This window comes from Anomaloglossus baeobatrachus, chromosome 1 (genome assembly GCF_048569485.1).
Source record: "Anomaloglossus baeobatrachus isolate aAnoBae1 chromosome 1, aAnoBae1.hap1, whole genome shotgun sequence".
Taxonomy (NCBI): Eukaryota; Metazoa; Chordata; class Amphibia; order Anura; family Aromobatidae; genus Anomaloglossus; species Anomaloglossus baeobatrachus.
This window is the reverse complement of record NC_134353.1, coordinates 590926251-590946125: the sequence shown is the minus strand read 5'-3', so window position 1 is coordinate 590946125 and position 19875 is coordinate 590926251. Positions and strand designations below refer to the sequence as shown.

At 44.3% G+C, this 19875-nt stretch overlaps 1 protein-coding gene across 1 annotated transcript in view; it reads right to left on the bottom strand.

Moving 5' to 3' along the window:
• The window catches only part of LOC142245378 (annexin A1-like), a 69961-nt gene that overhangs the window by 10957 nt on the left and 39129 nt on the right, over positions 1–19875 (bottom strand). The window contains exons 10-11 of the mRNA XM_075318038.1: positions 19578–19673; positions 13444–13502 (exon numbers count right to left, since the gene is read on the bottom strand). Of these exons, the coding sequence (XP_075174153.1) occupies positions 13444–13502; positions 19578–19673 (155 nt within the window). The remainder of the gene's footprint in view (positions 1–13443; positions 13503–19577; positions 19674–19875) is intronic.

The following is a 19875-nucleotide window of genomic DNA, read 5'->3' as shown; positions in this document are numbered from 1 at the left end:
GTGTGCTGTGAACCTTAATGCCTGGATCCCGTGTCTTCTGCTGCGCAGCCGAACACGCTACCTCACATATGGTGGAGAATGCGGGCATGCCAGCCCGGTGAGGTGTAGCATCCATCCCTGGTGACCCGGTAGCACATGTCCTGGATTCGAGCGGCTATACTACAGCCAAAACCCGGTGACGCCATGGAGGACATACTAAAGCAGCTGGCTCAGGCTAATGCACAGCAACAACAGGCTAATGAACAGCAGCAACAGACCAATGCACACCTGCTCCGGGCGTTGGAACGTCAGCAGCAATCCTTGCAAGTGCAGGAAAAAAGGCACCAAGAAAAGATGGTTCTCCTGGCCAAGTCGATCCGTGCCGGACCGGCAGCAACAACCCCGGGACCGGGTGACGACGGCAGCGTCCGGAAAGCAGTGAGACAAGCGTTGCAAAAGATAACCCCGGGGGATGATGTGGAAGCATTCCTGGCGGTGTTTGAGCGGGTGGCCGAGCGGGAAAAGCTGCCGACCCCCCAGTGGGCTGAGGTATTGTCGCCCTATCTGACGGGGGAACCCCAAAAAGCGTACCTGGACCTCTGTACCGAGGACGCCATTGACTATGTGACCCTGAAAGCCGAAATACTGGCTCGGTTGGGGGTGAATACCTATGTACGGGCTCAGCGGGTAAATCAGTGGTTCTATGAGGAAGCCAAACCCGTACACTCCCAGGCCTATGACTTGTTGCATCTTGTAAAAAAGTGGTTGCAGCCTGACACTCTGAGCCCGGCGCAAATGGTGGAAAGGGTAGTAGTTGATCGTTTTGTGCGCACTTTACCCGTCACCGTTCAACGGTGGGTAGGACAGGGTGACCCGAGTACCCTCGACCAATTAGTGTGCCTGGTGGAGCGGCATGTGGCTACGCAGGACTTGATACGGGACACTGAGACTTTGCGTACCGCCCGTCGGTCCGGCCCCTCCAAGCCTAGGGCCAAGGACCCACCGCTGACAACGGTGCAGAAGTCCCCTACCGTCCCGTCTGAGGCCGCGCCCGCCGTTCCTGAGGTCCGGAAGGTTCTGTACCCTAAACGACAACCCGTCAAGGGGGTTTCCTTCCCTATTAGATGTTGGCGGTGCCAGCGGGTGGGACATATGGAAGCCCAGTGTCCACTCACCACGGAGCCCATGGATTGTGGGGTTACCCGGCGGGGTTCAATGTATGCTCAGGTGGTGTGTACCGCTGACCTGGTCTCCCCAGAGACGGAGCCCCACTTGTGCCAAATACAGGTGAATGGATGTCCGGTTACAGGATTGTTGGATTCCGGAAGCTTAGTGACCCTTGTGCGATCCACCTTGAGCGCTAAAGTAAAGGCCACAGGACGTACCGTGGGGGTGGTTTGCATACATGGGGACCGCCGAGACTATCCCACGGGGATTGTCACCATCACAGCACCTTGCGGTCAGGTGCAACATGAGGTGGGACTTCTTAACACTCTTCCTTATGACGTGATCCTAGGAAGGGATCTGCCCTATTTTTGGACTTTATGGAGGGGACCCCCTAAGTCCCCTCAGATATTGGTCAGTCCGGGACCTGAGCCCTACAATCCTGAATCCGGGACGCCTGCCGTAGAGACAGAGTGTGAACCCGATAGGTCACCCCTAGAGGTATTGGCAGGAGAGGCTGAGATGGTCGAGCCCATCCCGGAGTTGGAGGCGTCCCCAGATACGTTTGGGACAGGCCAACTCCAGGACCCTACGTTAATACATGCCCGGAGTCGGGTGACAGCAGTTGACGGGGTGGCACAGCTGCCCGGTGCCCAGGTAAGGTACCCCCATTTCGCTCTTAAGCAAGATTTACTCTACCGGGTAGATGAAATACGGGGCGTGGGGGTAGAGCAGTTGGTGGTGCCCCAGCCGTATCGCCGGCGGGTCCTCGACTTGGCTCATAAACACCTGATGAGTGGCCACCTAGGGGTCAAGAAAACGCAGGAGCGAATAGTGCAAAAGGTTCTATTGGCCCGGGGTCTTTGGGGAGGTAAAACGGTTCTGCGAAACCTGCCCGGAGTGTCAGCTTACCGCACCCCTGACCCATTTTCGCAGTCCGTTGGTACCGTTACCCATTATAGAAGTCCCTTTTGAACGGATAGGAATGGATCTGGTGGGGCCCCTCGTAAAGTCCGCTCGAGGGCACCAACACATCCTAGTGATCGTTGACTATGCCACCCGGTATCCCGAGGCGATACCTCTCAGACATACTGCAGCAAAGCTTATAGCTCGGGAGTTGTTTGCTGTGTTCTGCCGGGTGGGGTTGCCCAAGGAGATCCTTACGGATCAGGGGACCCCATTCATGTCTAAAGTGACCAAAGAGCTATGCCGGCTACTCCAGATCAAGCAGTTGCATACGTCTGTGTATCATCCTCAAACGGACGGTTTAGTCGAGCGTTTCAATAAAACCCTGAAAACCATGCTCAAAAGGGTGATTTCAAAAGACGGGAAAGACTGGGATATGATGCTTCCCTATTTGATGTTTGCCATCCGTGAGGTGCCACAGACATCCACGGGGTTTTCGCCTTTTGAATTGTTATACGGGCGACATCCCCGGGGATTGTTGGACCTGGCAAAGGACACATGGGAGCAAGAGCCCACCCCCCACAAAAGTGTGATTGAACACATTTTGGGTATGCAGAACCGCATAAGCGCGGTCATGCCAATTGTGAAGGAGCATTTACAGGAGGCTCAGGCCGCGCAAAGCGGCCGCTACAATAGACAAGCCACCGTGCGGACCTTTAAACCCGGGGATCGGGTGTTGGTATTAATCCCCACGGCGGAGAGTAAATTCCTGGCTCAGTGGCAAGGCCCCTACGAGATAAAGGAAAGAGTCGGGGTGGTTAACTATAAAGTATTGCAGCCCGGTAGGCGGAAACCTGAACAAATATACCATGTCAACCTATTAAAACCTTGGCAGGAACGGGAAAGCCTGATGGCTGTTTTTTCCCCATCTCCCTCCTCTTCGGGTCGTTCACCTCCGGCTCCAGCGACCTCCGGAGAGGACGAACCGGAAGTAAGGATTGGAGAAGCCCTCACCAAGACTCAGAGGCGAGAGGCCAGACGGTTGGTTCAGCAGAACCCCGATGTCTTCTCCGAGCTGCCCGGTAGGACCAGTCTGATACGACATGATATTGTCACCGAGCCCCACCTGAAGGTACGCCTGAAGTCATACCGGGTACCGGAGGCTCGACGACAAGCCAGATCAGAGGAAGTAAAGACAATGTTACGCCTGGGGGTCATCGAAAAATCCCGGAGTGAATGGGCTAGTCCGATTGTCCTAATACCAAAATCCGATGGCTCCTTAAGGTTCTGCAATGACTTTAGGAGATTGAACGAAATATCCAAGTTCGATCTCTACCCCATGCCCCGGGTGGATGAGCTGATTGATAGGCTGGGACAGGCGCGATATTTTACCATGCTCGACCTAACCAAGGGGTACTGGCAGGTGCCACTGACTGAGTCCGCCAAGGAGAAAACCGCTTTTGTTACGCCGGAGGGTCTCTTCCACTATGTTGTCTTGCCTTTTGGGTTACATGGCGCTCCGGCCACACCACATTCCAGAGGTTGATGGACTTAGTGCTGGAACCCCACCAGGCGTATGCATCAGCGTACCTTGATGACATCATTATTTACAGCTCCGATTGGCAGACCCACTTGGAACAGGTACAAGCGGTGGTGGACGCGCTTCGAACAGCCGGATTGACAGCCAATCCCAAGAAATGTGTGTTGGGACTCACGGAAGCCCGCTACTTGGGCTACGTGATAGGCCAAGGAGTGATTAAGCCCCAAATTAACAAGGTTGAGGCGATCCAGAAGTGGCCTAGACCCCTGACCACGAAGCAGGTTAGGGCCTTCCTGGGTATCGTGGGGTACTACAGGAGGTTTGTAAAGGATTTTGCGGGACTATCAGCCCCCTTGACGGACCTTCTCAAAGGCAAGAAGTCCGTCATAGTGCGCTGGACTCCGCAGGCCGAGGACTCCTTCCAGGCCCTGAAGGGGGTCCTGTGCGGACAGCCCGTTCTTGTACACCCTGATTTCCGGAAGGAGTTCATAGTACAGACTGACGCCTCAGAGGTCGGCCTGGGGGGCAGTGCTGTCTCAGGTGGTTCAGGGGGAGGAACACCCCGTCATCTTCTTAAGTAGGAAGCTCACCCCTCCCGAGCGGAATTATAGCGTAGTGGAGAAGGAGTGCCTGGCGATCAAGTGGGCCTTGGAGTCCCTACGCTATTACCTGCTGGGATGGCAGTTTCGCTTGGTGACGGATCACACTCCACTGGTCTGGATGAGGTCCGCCAAGGAACGGAATGCCCGGGTTACCCGGTGGTTCCTTTCTCTGCAGAACTTCCGGTTTACGGTTGAACAAAGGGCCGGTGGGTTGCAGGGCAACGCCGATGCCTTGTCCCGCGGCCAGTGTTTGATGGCGGGAGTTCAACCCCGCACGCTTGAACTGAGGGGGGGGGTATGTGAGACTGTGACCGGGGTTATCTATGACGGCCGGTATGTCTCGCCCCGGTTGTGCTCACTCCATGATAGAAAGTAAATCCACTCTAGGGTTAATGCCGTTTCCCTACAGGCTGAAGGAAGGGTTAAATGGAAACAGGAACAAGGGCAGGTGTGCCGGGTGTGAGGGAGTGAACAGAACTCCCTGAGTTCTCTGCTGGAGAGGCACATGTATATTGTTGTGGACTTTTGTTTGGACATTAAACCGTGTGCTGTGAACCTTAATGCCTGGATCCCGTGTCTTCTGCTGCGCAGCCGAACACGCTACCTCACAATACCTACATACACACATACATACACACATTCAGCTTTATATATTAGATGAACAGAGTTGAGCTTAGATCTTTCAGAATAAACAGAAGGTGCATAAAAGATGCTAGAGACTGTGCAGATTGGGAGTTAAGCTGTTTCAATTAATCCTTAATCACATTTAACAAATTGCAACATGTTGTAGTACTTCTAAGTTGCAAAAGTAAGACAAATATACAATTTTGATGACAACCAATTTCATTTTTTTCCACATTATAAATATAACATAGTAAAAAAAGATGAAAAGGTGCTCTGAAAAGGCTTGTCTCACAATAGGCATTTATCTATTATCGACCAAATAAGTAATAAATGTTCATTTCAGGTTCTGTCTCTGAGAACCCAATGATTCACTTTGTAATGGGGAGGAGTTTTAATGGAGGGGAGGTCTTTTATTCCCCCTGTGGTACTATTCCAAATTTGTCAGGCTGATTGTAACTTAGTATAACACTTGGATATTGATGTTCATGGATAGTGAAATGAATGACAGATCCCAATTGTGCTCACTCTATTTATACTGCTACTTATAATGGTAGCAAGGTTGAAATATAGTCCAGGGACAATTGCTTTTTAAATAGCCTTTGGATAAGTGATAAATGTACATTTTTGGAAAACCCTTTTAATTTCTACTCTAGAGTATTCCTTCACTGAATTGTACAGTTATTTTATGAAAAATCTAGTGCAACTAGATGAGATGTTCAGTCTTTTTATTGGAGACAGTCAATAGGTAATCAAAGTGATTTCTTTTGACATGTTTGAGAGAGAACCCTTGTCACATAACATACAATTTTAAAGTCTTGATTTAAAAAGATATATACCATTATACCATATATATATATATATATATACATACATACATACATACATACATTATATATATATATATATATCACACACACACACATGTATACCATGAGGAACACGCCCCCTGATAGAAAAAAAATGCAAAGCTGCGGATTAAAAGTTACAGATTTACTCACATAGAACATAAACGAGCAACAATATCAGAAACAATAAAAAAATCACCCAAAAACATATAAACATAAAGAAATTGTAAGCATGATGTGAAAAATATAACAAAACAAACATAAGATGGCAAAATGTAAATTATTGGGTTACCGGTGTATTGTTTTGGGATCGAACCCTGAGATCTAGAGAGGAGAATAACAGCATTTCAAATCAGTGGAAAAAAAAACAAACCTTGAGCTACACTAGTGGGATGTGAATTATTAGTTTCCAAAGGGTGATGTGTAATCATACATGGGACACTCACTGGTGCACCTGAGGAAATTGTTGGTATATTGATATTTTAGAAAAAAAATGTATTACTGTATATTTCTGAGGAGAAAATAATTATTTATGAAAAGATATAATTATATATATATATATATATATATATATATATATATATATATATATATATATATATATATATATATATATATATATGTTATTTCTATTTTAATAATATTTATATTTTAATATGATAATTGTATATATTGTTTATATTTTCTCAGAACCTTTCATATTAGGTTTGTCTCAGAATGGGCATTTATCCCTTCTCTACCAAATAAGTAATAATGTTCATTTCATTGAGTTTCCATCTCTGAGAACCCAATGCTTCCTATAAAAGAGTTCTACCTTCTCACTTTGTATTGGGGAGGAGTTTTAATGGAGGGATGGAAGGGAGGTTTTTCATACACCCTGTGGTTCTATTAACACTAGAAGTCCCAGGAATTTCGAGCTCCATAGGGTTCCAATGGTAGAAATGTTAAATGACCCCTCTCTGGGACTTCTAGTGTTAAAAATCTGTGAGGCTGATTGTAACTTAATATAACACATGGATATTGATGTTCATCGATACTGAAATGAATGATAGGTCACACTTGTGCTCACTCTATTTAATAACTAACTACGTCTGATTGTGATAGCAAAAATGAAATATGATCCGGGGACCCTTGTCTTTTGAATTGTGGGGATCTCTGCCCTTTAATAGTCTGAATATAAGTGATAAATGTACATTTTTGGAAAACCCTTTTAATTTCTACTCTAGAGTATTGATTCACTGAATTGTATAGTTATTTCATAAAAAAATCTAGTGCAAGTAGATGAAATGTTCAGGCTTTTTAGTGGTATAAATATGCATGTCTCACAACTGTTCCTGATCCATATAGGGCTGTCCCGTATTTGGCTCTCTATCCCAGTGAGCCCGGCAGTGAGCCAGGTGTCCCGCTCTACCAAAATCAATGTATCACTGAACAGCATTAGCACTGAGCAGCTAAGCTCACACTGAGTGTCCCTTGAAAAGGCAGAAGTGGTTTATCACCGCAGGCACAGAGCGCTCTGTGAGCTCCTTGTGGTAAATAAAAGCTTCAGCACAGCCCTAGCTGACCCAACCCTCACATAATTGCTGGGTCTCTGCTTGACACAGTGCTACTGGGTCCTAGCTCACCCAGATCAGCTTGTAAGTTATCACATATTTTCCATGTAACTAAGGGTCCTAGAGATGCCTCAACTACAGTGGAAATATGTACAACAAAGAAAAAAGAAATATATGTACCCCAGAGATTTGCTAGGAGCTCTTTTGGGGGCCAATTATGCAAAAAAACAAGAAATAAAATTACGGTATCTATCTATCTATCTACCGTATTTTTCGGACTATAAGACGCACCCTGGTTTTAGAGGAGGAAAATGAGAAAATAAAACTTTAAGCAAAAAATGTGGTCATGACACACTGATAAGGGGTGAGGATCTGCTGCTGACACTGTTATGGGGGTAATGTCCCCAAATTCTCTACTAAGGTACCCCATCCTGGTAATGATCCTCCTGCCTTGCATATGATCCTGCTATAAACCCCCATCCTGCTCATATACCCCCATCCTGCTCATATACCCCCATCCTGCTCATATACCAGTATCCTGCTCATATACCAGCATCCTGCTCATATTCCCCCATCCTGCTCATATACTCCCATCCTGTTCATATACCCCATCCTGTTCATATACCCCGATCCTATTGATATACCCCCATCCTATTGGTATACCCCCCATCCATCCTGCTCATATTCCCTCATCCATCCTGCTCATATACTCCCATCCTGTTCATATACCCCCATCCTGTTCATATACCCCCATCCTGCCTGCTCATATACTCCCATCCTGCTATATGCCCCCATTCTGTTCATATACCCCCCATCCATCCTGCTCATATACCCCCATCCTGTTCATATACCCCCGATCCTGTTCATATACCCCCATCCTGTTCATATACCCCCCATCCATCCTGCTCATATACTCCCATTCTGCTATATGCCCCCATCATGCTCATATACCATCCTGGTATATGGCCTGTATCCTATAGCACAGAGAAAAAAACAAACGTTTATACTCACCTTTTCCTCACTCCCTGCAGCCGATCATCTTCCTCTCTGCACCACTGACCTGTGTGTGTGGAGCCGTTCCCCTGCAGCACACGATGTCTTCCTGTCTGTGCCGATCAGCTGACCAGCACAGATCAGCTGACCGGCACAGACAGGAAGACATCGCGTGCAGCAGGGGGACGGCTCCACACACGGGGACGGGTGAGTGTACTGATTCACTGCACCCCGCGCTGATGATGACGCGCGGGGGCAGTGAATACAGCCGCACATGATCACTCCAGGCTGTAATTGCCAGGGGTGATCATGCGGCTGGCTCTTTGCTATGCGCGCGTCCCCGCTCGTCCCCGCTCGTCCTCCCGCCCACCTGTCAGCGCCGGCTTCTGCACTGACAAATGGGCGGGAGGATATGCATGCATATGTAATGAGCGAGCCCACGTGGTCACGAGCAGGCGCTGCTACAGCCTGCTCGTGCCCCCGATGACCCGCAGCACCCTCATTCCCGGCCGCAGCCCTATAGTCAGACCATAAGACGCACCCCCAACTTTCCCCCAACATTTGGGGGAAAAAAAGTGCGTCTTATGGTCCGAAAAATACGGTATCTATCTATGGTATCTATCTAGCTGTCTATTCTATAACATTATCTACAGTATGTAAACGTTTGACTTTGTAGAAAGTAATAAAACTGCCTTAAAACATTCTCTCTCTAATTATTCTGCCATTTGGTCATATAAATAATTTTGGCTTCTAATTGACCTAAAAAAATTAAAGGTGTATTCTGATTTCATGTCAGATAGTGAGGAAAACATGCAGATGTGTCTTTTTAGATAGTGTATGTAAACTTCTGGTTTCAACTCACTTTATAAATAATCACATATCTATCTATGTCTTCATCTATTTAGCCTAGGATATAACTATCCCTCTATTGACCTCAGCACAGGTCTGTCCATGTAGCAAATTGTAGCAAAATGAAAAAAATATTGCCACCCATATATATATATATATATATATATATATAGTACAGACCAAAAGTTTGGACACACCTCATCCAAAGAGTTTTCTTTATTTTCCTGACTCTGAAAATTGTAGATTCACATTGAAGGCATCAAAACTATGAATATTAACACGTGTGGGATGAAATACCTAACAAAAAAGTATGAAACAACTGAAAATATGTCTTATATTCTAGGTTCTTCAAAGTAGCTACCTTTTGCTTTGATTACTGCTTTGCACACTTTTGGCATTCACTTGATGAGCTTCAAGAGGTAGTCATCAGAAATAGTTTTCACTTCACAGGTGAACCCTGTCAGGTTTAATAAGTGGGGTTTCTTGCCTTTTAAATGGGGTTGGGACCATCAGTTGTGTTGTGCAGAAGTCTGGTAGATACACAGCTGATAGTTCTACTGAATAGACTGTTAGAATTTGTATTATTACAAGAATAAAGCAGCTAAGTAAAGAAAAACGAGTGGCCATCATTACTTTAAGAACTGTACCTCAGTCAGTCCAAAAACTTGGGAAAACTTTGAAAGTGTCCCCAAGTGCAGTGGCAAAAACCATCAAATGCTACAAAGAAACTAGCTCACATGAGGATCGCTCCAGGAAAGGAAGACCAAGAGTCACCTCTGCTGTGGAGGATAAGTTTATCTGAGTCACCAGCCTCAGAAATCGCAGGTTAATGGCTACCACAGCATCTTGCAGCGGCGTGCTATTCCATCCGGTTTGCGTTTAGTTGGACCATCATTTATTTTCAACAGGACAATGACATCAAACACACCTCCAGGCTGTGTAAGGGCTATTTGACTAAGAAGGAGAGTGATAGGGTGCTACACCAGATGACCTGGTCTCCACAATCACCAGACCTGAACCCAATCAAGATGGTTTGGGGTGAGCTGGACCGCAGAGTGAAGGCAAAAGGGCCAACAAGTGCAAAGCATCTCTGGGAACTCCTTCAAGACTGTTGGAAGACCATTTCCGGTGACTACCTCTTGAAGCTCATCAAGAGAATGCCAAGAGTGTGCAAAGTAGTAATGAAAGCAAAAGGTGGCTACTTTGAAGAACCTAGAATATAAGACATATTTTCAGTTGTTTCACACTTAAGTATTTCATTCCACATGTTTTAATTCATAGTTTTGATGCCTTTAATGTGAATCTACAATTTTCAGACTCCTGAAAATAAAGAAAACTCTTTGAATGAGAAGGTGTGTCCAAACTTTTGGTCTGTACTGAGTGTGTGTATATATATATATATATATCACAATACTATTAGGTCTGATAACGCTATTAACGTGCAGGTATAAGGTTATAAAGAGTCGACAGCTCCCAATAGGAATAAAGTTAATTTTGTCACAGTGCTACACTTTCAGTACAGCAGTCAGGCACCTTCACACTAGCTGCAGATTAATTCTATGTCTGCAGGTTAATAGTATTACCCAACATGACAGGTTTTCTGAGAGCTGAAAAGAGTGCTCAAGAGATGGCCTCAAAGCAGAGAGAGTAACACTCAGAAGATGGCCTAATGGCAGAGAGGAGCATTGATGACATAGCCTGATAGCAGAGAGCAACGCTGAGATGAAGGCCTTAGATCACACAGGATCACTGAAGAGATGACCTATAAGGGCACAGCGGAGCATCGAGGAGATGAACTGAGTGTGGACTTGATAGAGACAAGAACTTGGGTTTGAAATGAGATAGACACAAGGATATAAAGTTGAGGGAGCTCATTATAATCAGTGGGGATGAAAAGGCTTTGCTGTACATTCAATAACAAATCCGTCCCCAGCTGCTTTCTGAAGTTCTGCTCCTATAATGGACAGGACAACAAAAAGGTTTAGCAGTAGTGTGAACAGATCCTTCAATAGGTTAAGTAAAGAGGTGAAGTAAATTTACTTCAAAAGGTGCTATTGACAAGAAATTCTAATGACATGTTAGTAATAACCCAACCAATACACAGAGGTAAAGAAATCAAACCATAGATGACCATAAATTAAGTTATGTGTAATACTGAGAAATGACACGGAAAAAGTATTGAACACATAAAGAAAAAAAGGTGCAAAAAGCCGCAGAAAGTCATGACACCGGCTGAAATCTATCAGTAATTAGAAAGTAATGCTGTCAGCTGGTTCAACTGATGGCCTATAAGAAGGTGTCCCATTACCAAGTGTCCACACAAAATATCTCATGATGGGTAAAACCAGTGAGCTGTCCCAAGACGTTCACAACCATATTGTCACAAAACATACTGATGGCATTGATTACAGAATAATTTATAAACTATTCTAGATTCCAGTGAGCCTAATGGGCTATAATCTGGAAGTGGATCATTAACCTGCCATACCCAGGTGTTCCCCGCAAGATTTCTTAATGAGGAGTGAAAATAATTATCAGAGGAGTTTTTCAAGAGCCAATTGTTTATAAAAAAACAACAAGTAATGCATTCAACCTCCATGTCCTCTATGCATGCTCAACATGCAAGACTGCACTGCTAAACATAAAGCGTGATTAAAGGGAACCTGTCATCAGAAATGTGGCTTTCAACCTAAATGTTTCCCCCTCTGCAGCTCCTGGGCTGCATTCTAGTAAGGTTTCTATACTTTTTGTGCCCCCTTTTAAACCAAAATAAATACTTTATAAAGTTATACCTTTTGGTATGAAAATCTTGTAAATTTTTCATGGGGGCGGGCCGTCTGGTGTCCATTGCTGTCCCTTATGCCATCCCCCCACGCTCCAAATCATCCCTCAGGACGCCGCCCACTGCGTCCGAGGTCCCGTGCACGCCAGGACACCTGGTGACGTGGTCGCAGGCGCGGGAGTATGGGCGGTGCTGTGATTGCATCGCAAGTGCCCGCCCATACTCTCATGGCTGCGCTCTCCCCTCTGTATGTCGTTCAGATCCTCTCCGCTTCTCCTGTGCTGTGCTGCTCCACTCCTCCCATCTATTTCCTGCTGCAGGGTACGATGGGAAGGAGGTGACGTCTGGTCATTTGGCCAGCGCAGAATGCTGGAGGCAGAGGGGAAAGGGCGGGCACGAGAGTATGGGCGGGCACTTGCGATGCAATCACAGCGCCGCCCATACTCTCGTGCCTGCGACCACGTCACCAGGTGTCCTGGCGTGCAAGGGACCTCGGGCGCAGTGGGCGGCGTCCTGGGATATGAAATGGAGCAATGGGGGATGGCGTCAATCTGCAGGAGGGACAGCAACGGACACCAGACGGCCCGCCCCCATGGAGAATTTACAAGATTTTCATACCAAAAGGTATAACATTATAAAGTATTTTTTTGGTTTAAAAAGGGGCACAAAAAGTATAGGAAACTTACTAGAATGCAGCCCAGGAGCTGCAGAGGGGGAAACCTTTAGGTTGAGAGTCAAATTTCTGATGACAGGTTCCCTTTAAAGTTTGCTCAACAATGTTTAAACAAGCCTGTAAAATACTTATCAGATGAAAAGGCACTGCATATCACCCTCAAAACACCATACTAACAGTGAAGTTTACTGGTGGGAACATCATGGTGTGGGGCTGTTTTTCAGCATATGGCACTGGATATCTGCATATAGTTAAAGAAAGGATGAATTGACAAATGTAGTGAGACATTCTTGATAATATTTGCTGCCATCTACCAGTAAGATGAAGATGGAACAAGGATGGACATTTCAGCAAGACAATGATCCCAAACAAACAGCCAAGGAAGCTATCAAATGATTTTACAAAAAGTAAATAAAGCTGCTGGAATGGCCCAGCCAATCACCTGACCTGAATCCAATAGAAAATTTATGGAAGGAATTAAAGTTCCCAGATCATAAAAGGAGCCCACAGAACCTTAAGAATTTGATAAGTGTTTGTGTGGAAGAATGGACCAAAATTCTTCCTGAGCAATGTATGCAGCTAGTTTCTCCATATAGGAGAAATCACCAACACCAACAAGGGCTTTTGTATGAATGATTGAATAAATTTCAGTAAGCGTGTTCAATAGTTTTCCCAGAGTCATTTCGCATTATTACACATCAGTTAATGTATGTACATCTATCATTTAATTTGTTTGCCTCTATTGATTGGATGGGATGTTAGAAACATCTGGTGAAAAATGCATGTCGATAGCACCTTTAGAAATATATTTACTTAGAAAATAGCTCATGTGTTCAATACTTATTTCATCCACTGCATATAATACAGCTATTGGGGATTTTTTTGCAATAAAATGTTAATTTAATATTTGCAAATAATATGTATTTGACTTACCTTCATTGCAAGATGCAACTTCTCAGCAAAGAATCCTGGTTTGTTTACAGCAACTTTCACTACATGTAACAGATATGAATTATTGTCTTATTGTTCAATAAAAAGCAAAAATATAGACAAAAAAAAATTCAGAATTGTATACAGAGTAGATTAAAGGGAACCTGACACCAGTTTTTTGCCCTATAAGCTGCGGTCACCACTAGTGGGCTCTTATATACAGTATTCTAGCATGCTGTATATAAGAGCCCAGGCCGCTGTGTAGAACATTAAAAACACTTTATAATACTCACCTTAACTGGTTGCTGCGGTGGATGTGGTTCCAATGAGAATCTTCATCCTCCGGTGCCGGCGCCTCCTCTTTCGGCCATCTTCGTCCTCATTCTGAAGCTTGTGTCCATGACGCATCCTACGTCATACACACTGCTCAGGACTTGAAAGCTGGCGAGTGTGGATGATGTCGGACATGTCATGCACCATGGTTTCAGAAGATGGAGGACAAAGATGGCCGAAAGAGGTGTCGCCGGCACCGGACGATGAAGACACCCATTTGAGCCACATCCACCGCAGCGACCGGTTTAGATGAGTATTATAAGTATATTTTATGTTCTATACAGTGGCCTGAGCTCTTATATATAGCATGTTAGAATGCTGTATATAAGAGCCCACTGGTGGTGGTCGCAGCTTATAGGGCAAAAAACTGGTGACAGGTTCCCTTTAAGGACCCAATTCATCAAAGCTTGAAGTTTAGAAAAGTCACATAATTTAGTAGTAAATCAACAATTTCTCTCAGCTCCGACAAAACAGGAGGAGTTGCGGAGGGTCAGTGGCGAGAGGGTTGCTATAGCTTATGTAATTTAATATGACGTGCTGTGACAAACCATACACTAGAAATCTCAGAGGCGCATGTCGCTTGTCAGATGCTACAGATACATGACGATGCAGGCACCTCTTCTTGAATTAGGAGTGTCCGACCCCTTTTCAAGATTGGCATGAACAGCACTTGTTTTGATGAGTTGGGCCTTAAATGTGTTTTAAACAAGTGATGGAGCATGCAATATTTTTTAACTCAGCTTGACACAGAATCAAACAGAAAAACTTCCATAAACCTCCAACGTTGGAGTCATATGGAGATGCCGTAGGGCCCATAGACGTTAATGGATAGAGAATTATGATTCGAGAGTTTAAGAACCTGTAATGTATTTGTGTACAAAAATTGTTAATATGATTGCAGATGTTATTACGGAATGTACAATCAGTATTAACCTTAATTTACCATTTTATTTTTATCTTCCGCAAGCCGATTTTTAATTTTCCGGTAAAGAGTGTCTGTCAGTCCAAATTAAACAATAAGCCAGCACAAAGCTTATTAGGGGATATAGCCTCTACAAAAAAAATCCCACCATTAATGTCCTAATAACTGACTTCATTTTGTAAAAACTGATGTTTAATCAAATATGCTAATTAGAGTGTTCGTTGCACCTTTGGAGTTGGCCAAGAGGCTCAGTTTATCATTCTGCCCATTGGTTTTGCATGCACCCATCTTCCTCAGTAGTGATTAAAAGCACTGGCTTAATTGGAGACAAAAAAAAATAAATGTTTGTGAAAAAAGTTCAGGGAAACCAGCACTGTCAACCAACTTTGCAAGAACACGAAACACGGTAAAATGGTGAGCTCGGCCTTTTGGCAAAAACAAGGCTGTACCAAACACCCAATCTTAGCATACCCTATTTTCCGACTTATAAGACAACTTTTTAACCCCTGAAAATCTTCTCAAAAGTTGGGGGTCATCTTATACGCCGGGTATCGTCTTATAGGGCGTATAATTAGGCATTGTACCGTATGTTTCGGATAAAAGTGGCTGGTAGCTTTCTGTATGTGTGTGTGCCTCTCTGAACAGGTGGCTCTCTATATGACTGGCTGCCTCTCTGTATGGGTGGCTGTCTAGCTGTGCTGGCAGCAGAAGCTGCGGTGGCTTTGCGGCGGATGTCCCAGATGCTCTGGCTTCAAATCATGGCCCGGAGTCAATGCGTACGCAGATCGAGCTCTCAGCTGAGAACGCCATCTGCGCAGGCGCCGCTCCGAGCGCCATTTCTTTGAAGCCCGGAGCATTGACAGAGCATCTGGGACACCTGCCTGCTCCACACAACCAGCACAGCTTCCACTTCCAGCACAGCCACCACTGCCAAACACAGAGCCCACCAGCATCTCCCCTGCCTCCTGTGAACCCGCTCTACCACCGCTGCCAGGCACAGACCCACCGCTGCCAGGCACAGACCCCACCACTGCCAGCAGAGACCCTACCAGTACCGCCCCTTGCCTCCTGAGACCCTGCTTCATCACTGCTGCTCCTCCCATGATAAACACCGCAGAATAAGATGGACCCCATTTTTTTGTAACCTTTTTTAATCTCTAAATTTGGGAGTCATCTTATATGCCCAGTCGTCTTATATACGGGAAAATATGGTATTTCTTTAAAGTTAGGGTGTCGCAGTTTTTATTTTTGTATTAAACATAGTGATTATGAAATCAAGTATTTTTAATGCAAAATTAAAATCACTGCTTATTTAGTTTTTATTTAATTCTAATTTTACTGAAGGCAATGGGGGCTGTCATGCTGGGTTTGCTGTGTGTAACGACAGTTACTCACTCCTTTATGGCAGCCCCTGTGCTTAGAGAACAGTGGTCAGGATCCGACCCCATTTAGTAACGTTAGAGTAGGCGTCTGGTGTGATCTGAACGCGCCCCTTGGACTGTCCAGATCACAGCAGAGGGAGGAGATTGGCGCCATCATTGTGGAGCTCACAGTGTATGCTGTTTGCTCCACTTTACCCCTATCAACCGCCGGGATGTGTGAGTACGGGCCGCCTACCCTCCCCTCCCCCCGCCGTTACCGTCTCCAATGGCAACCACTCCCTCCACTCTACCCAGCCCCTGCTCTGCCCCCGCTACTGCTGATGCCGCCGCCCTTCCCCCCGCCATTACCGTCTCCAATGACACCCCCTCCCTCCACTCTACCCAGCCCCCGCTCTGCCCCCCGCCGCCGCTGCTGTGTGTGTTTGTGTGCCTCTGCATGTGAGTGAGTACCAGCGCACCTACCACCACCACCGCCGCTGATACTGTTTCCAAAAGCACCCCCCGCTCAACCCCTCTCCCCTTCTGCCTGCCACCTGTCGGCCTGTGTGTGTACTGGTGATACTGTCTGCAGAGCTGTGTATCTAATCCGCTCATGTGTGATACCGTCTGCTGAGCTGTGTATCTAATCCTATGCTGTGTGATACTCCAGCTGTACTTGGTGACACTTTAGACATTTCTGGTCACCAGCAAAATGGCTCCGCACTGTGATCCTAAATTTCATTCTCTGTTACCCCTTGGAAAGGAGGAGGGATTGGGAGGAGGAGCTGTAACATCACACACAGGAGAGCAGATTCTGACCACTTTACTGCAGCTGTAATGTGAGTTATTTCTACAGTAAGATTTTTGTAGGATTTCAGCAGCTGCTCCCCCTAATGTTTAACAGTGAAAAATATAAAACTATTACATTATTTTTATATTTTGCTCAATTAAAAATAAATAATAATATTTAAACAAAACATTAAAACATTAATACTTTATATTTTTTCAGTTATTGAATTTTTTCGACACCTTCCCTTTAAAACTTCAGTTTCTGCAGAACAGAGGCATCAATAAGATCACTAAACTTCCGATTTTTATAGGGATTTTATCCCCTACAATGCTTTGTGCTTAGTTTGTACTGTCAATTTGGTTTACAGACTCCCTCTTACCCCTTCCATGACCATTTTCCATTTTTACGCTTTCATTCTTTCTTCCCTGTCTTAAAAGAATCAAAACTGTTTTGTTTTACCGTCAATTTTGTCATATTAGGGCTTGTTTTTTTTGTGGGTCGAGTTGTGCTTTTAAATGACACTATTCATTCTGCCACATATTGTACCGAAAAATGAAAAAAAAAAATCCAAGTGCAGTAAAATTTCAACAGTTCAATTCCGCTAGTATTTTTTTGTTTTATATTTACCATATTCACTATGGTAAAACTGACCTGGAAATCTGATTCCCCAGGTCATTACAAGTTTATATATTGCAAAGATGCATAGTTTTTTTTATTTAAGTGGTAAATACCAATAACATTGTTATTTTTCAAAATCTGAGGCTGTGTGATGGCTTATTTTTTGCGACCTCAGATGACGTTAGTAACTATACAATTTTTGTGTAGATGCAATATTTTGATCACCTCTTATTGCATTTTATTGCAATGTTGTGGAGACCAAAATAAATAGAATTTTGAGTTTTTGGGGCTTTTTTTATACACCCTTTAACGATCAGATTAATATATGTTATATTTTGATAGATCAAGCATTTCTGAATGCGGCAAAAAAAAAATGTGTATTGTTTTATAGGTTTATCTTCAATAGTGCAAAATTGGGGTGATTTGAACTTGTGGGTTTCATATGTTTAAAAACTTTTTTCCCAATTTTTATTGTATTTATTAGTCCCCTTAGGGGACTTGAAGCTGTGATCTCCTAATTGCTTTGCATCAGCAGTGCTCTGTATAGCAGAAATTATGACAGCATTCACAAAAAGTTAATCATGACAGAAACAGGGGTCCTCATCTGACCTCTAGTTGTCATGACAACCCATTGGCGCCCTGCGATCATGTCATGGGGCCGCCGATGGGAGTAAGGAATGATGCACTTCTTACCAGCATGTGTTGAATCCCGCTGTCAGAGATTGACAGTGGAATTTGCCTGATTAACAGCAACGGATGGATAGCTAATCCCCCTGTGGCTGTTAGAGGCACATGTCGACTGATCAGATCACTCAACATGTGCAGGGAAAGATGTGGGCTCAGCATGTGAGCCTGCACCAAAGTCAGGGAGCTGATATGGGAAGTACCAGTATGTTCTTTGTTGGTAAGGGGTGAAGGTTCAGTCCAAGTACATACAGTAATAATAATAATAATGTGAACCATTGTTTTTTTTTTTAAAGAAATTATCTTAACCTCTTAATGACTGTGGGCCGTACTGGTACATCCAAAGTCATTTCTGGGTAATCACCGCCGGTTGCCGCGATGAGCCTGCAGCGATCCCTGCACATGTCTTGAAGTTGAACAGCAGACATGTGTGCCTCGCAGGCGCAAGTGGATATGCGATCCACCCATGCCTGTTAATCCCTTAAATTGCAATGTCAAAATGAGGCAGTGCAATTTAAATGCCCATCACGGAAAACGTGCACTTATCCAGTTCCATCGGTGGTGCCGTGACATGATCATTGTGAGCTGATGGTTGCCATGGTAACACAAGGTCATGTGATGACTGGTGTAGCTCACATGACTCACTTCTTGTAACAGCCGGCTGAGTGCTACCTGTTACAAGACATGATCATTTCTGCTGACCTTTGCTGCATAGCTGTGATCAACAGAAATGAATGAGCAACCAGACTGCTGATCCTTATAAAAAAATAAAAAACACTAAACGTTCAAATCACCACCATTTTGCCCCATTGAAAATTAAAGAGTTAAAAAAAAATATACACATATTTGGTATCGCCGCATTCACATATTCCCAATCTACTAAGCTATAAAATCAATTAATCTGTTTTGTTAATGGCGTAGCAGCAAAAAAAAATTCCAAATGCCAAAATTACATTTTTTGGTTGCCGCAAATTTTAACAGGCAACCAAAACATAGCATCTGCCCAAAAATTGTACCATTAAAAACATCAGCTCAATATGCAAAGAATAGGCTATCACTGATCCACATATACAGAAAAATTAGAACGCTACGGATCATGGAAAATAGTGCAAAAAGTGCGCCACATTTTTTGAACAAACCTCTGATTTTTTTTTAACCCCTGTTAGGTCGGTAGGAGTTCGTAGACACCCAACATGTGAGACATCACACCAATGCATTAGTTTTACCTTATAATGAACACAGTCAAAAATAGCCCACATATGGCAAGATTGATGAAAAAAAACCCCAAAAGACGGAAAATCGGCTGGGGGTGAAGGAGTTAAATTGTGTCTACTGTATACAGAAAAATCTTTTTTTTTTAATTTTGTATTTTTACTTTCGAAATCAGCAATAAGAGCAAATGTACAATTATACAACAGTCTATACATACCAATAGCCACCAAACAGCTCTCAATGTCTCCCTTCAGCTTCAGATCCAGTGCCTTGTTTAAGTCATGCTTGCTGTACTTTGTATAGTTTTTACATACTGAAGAAACAAAATAGGGGAGTGAAAGTGAATAAATGAATGCAAAATAAAAATTGTTTCAACAAGTAGAAGATCGTCAGCTTTGGTTTGTCGAATTAGCTTTAATAAAAAGATAGATGTTCTTGTACGCTGCCTTCTATAGACTAGGGATACATGGAGACATGTGTTGCTGTGCCCCAGCCTCATTAAAGTTTAGGAGAAT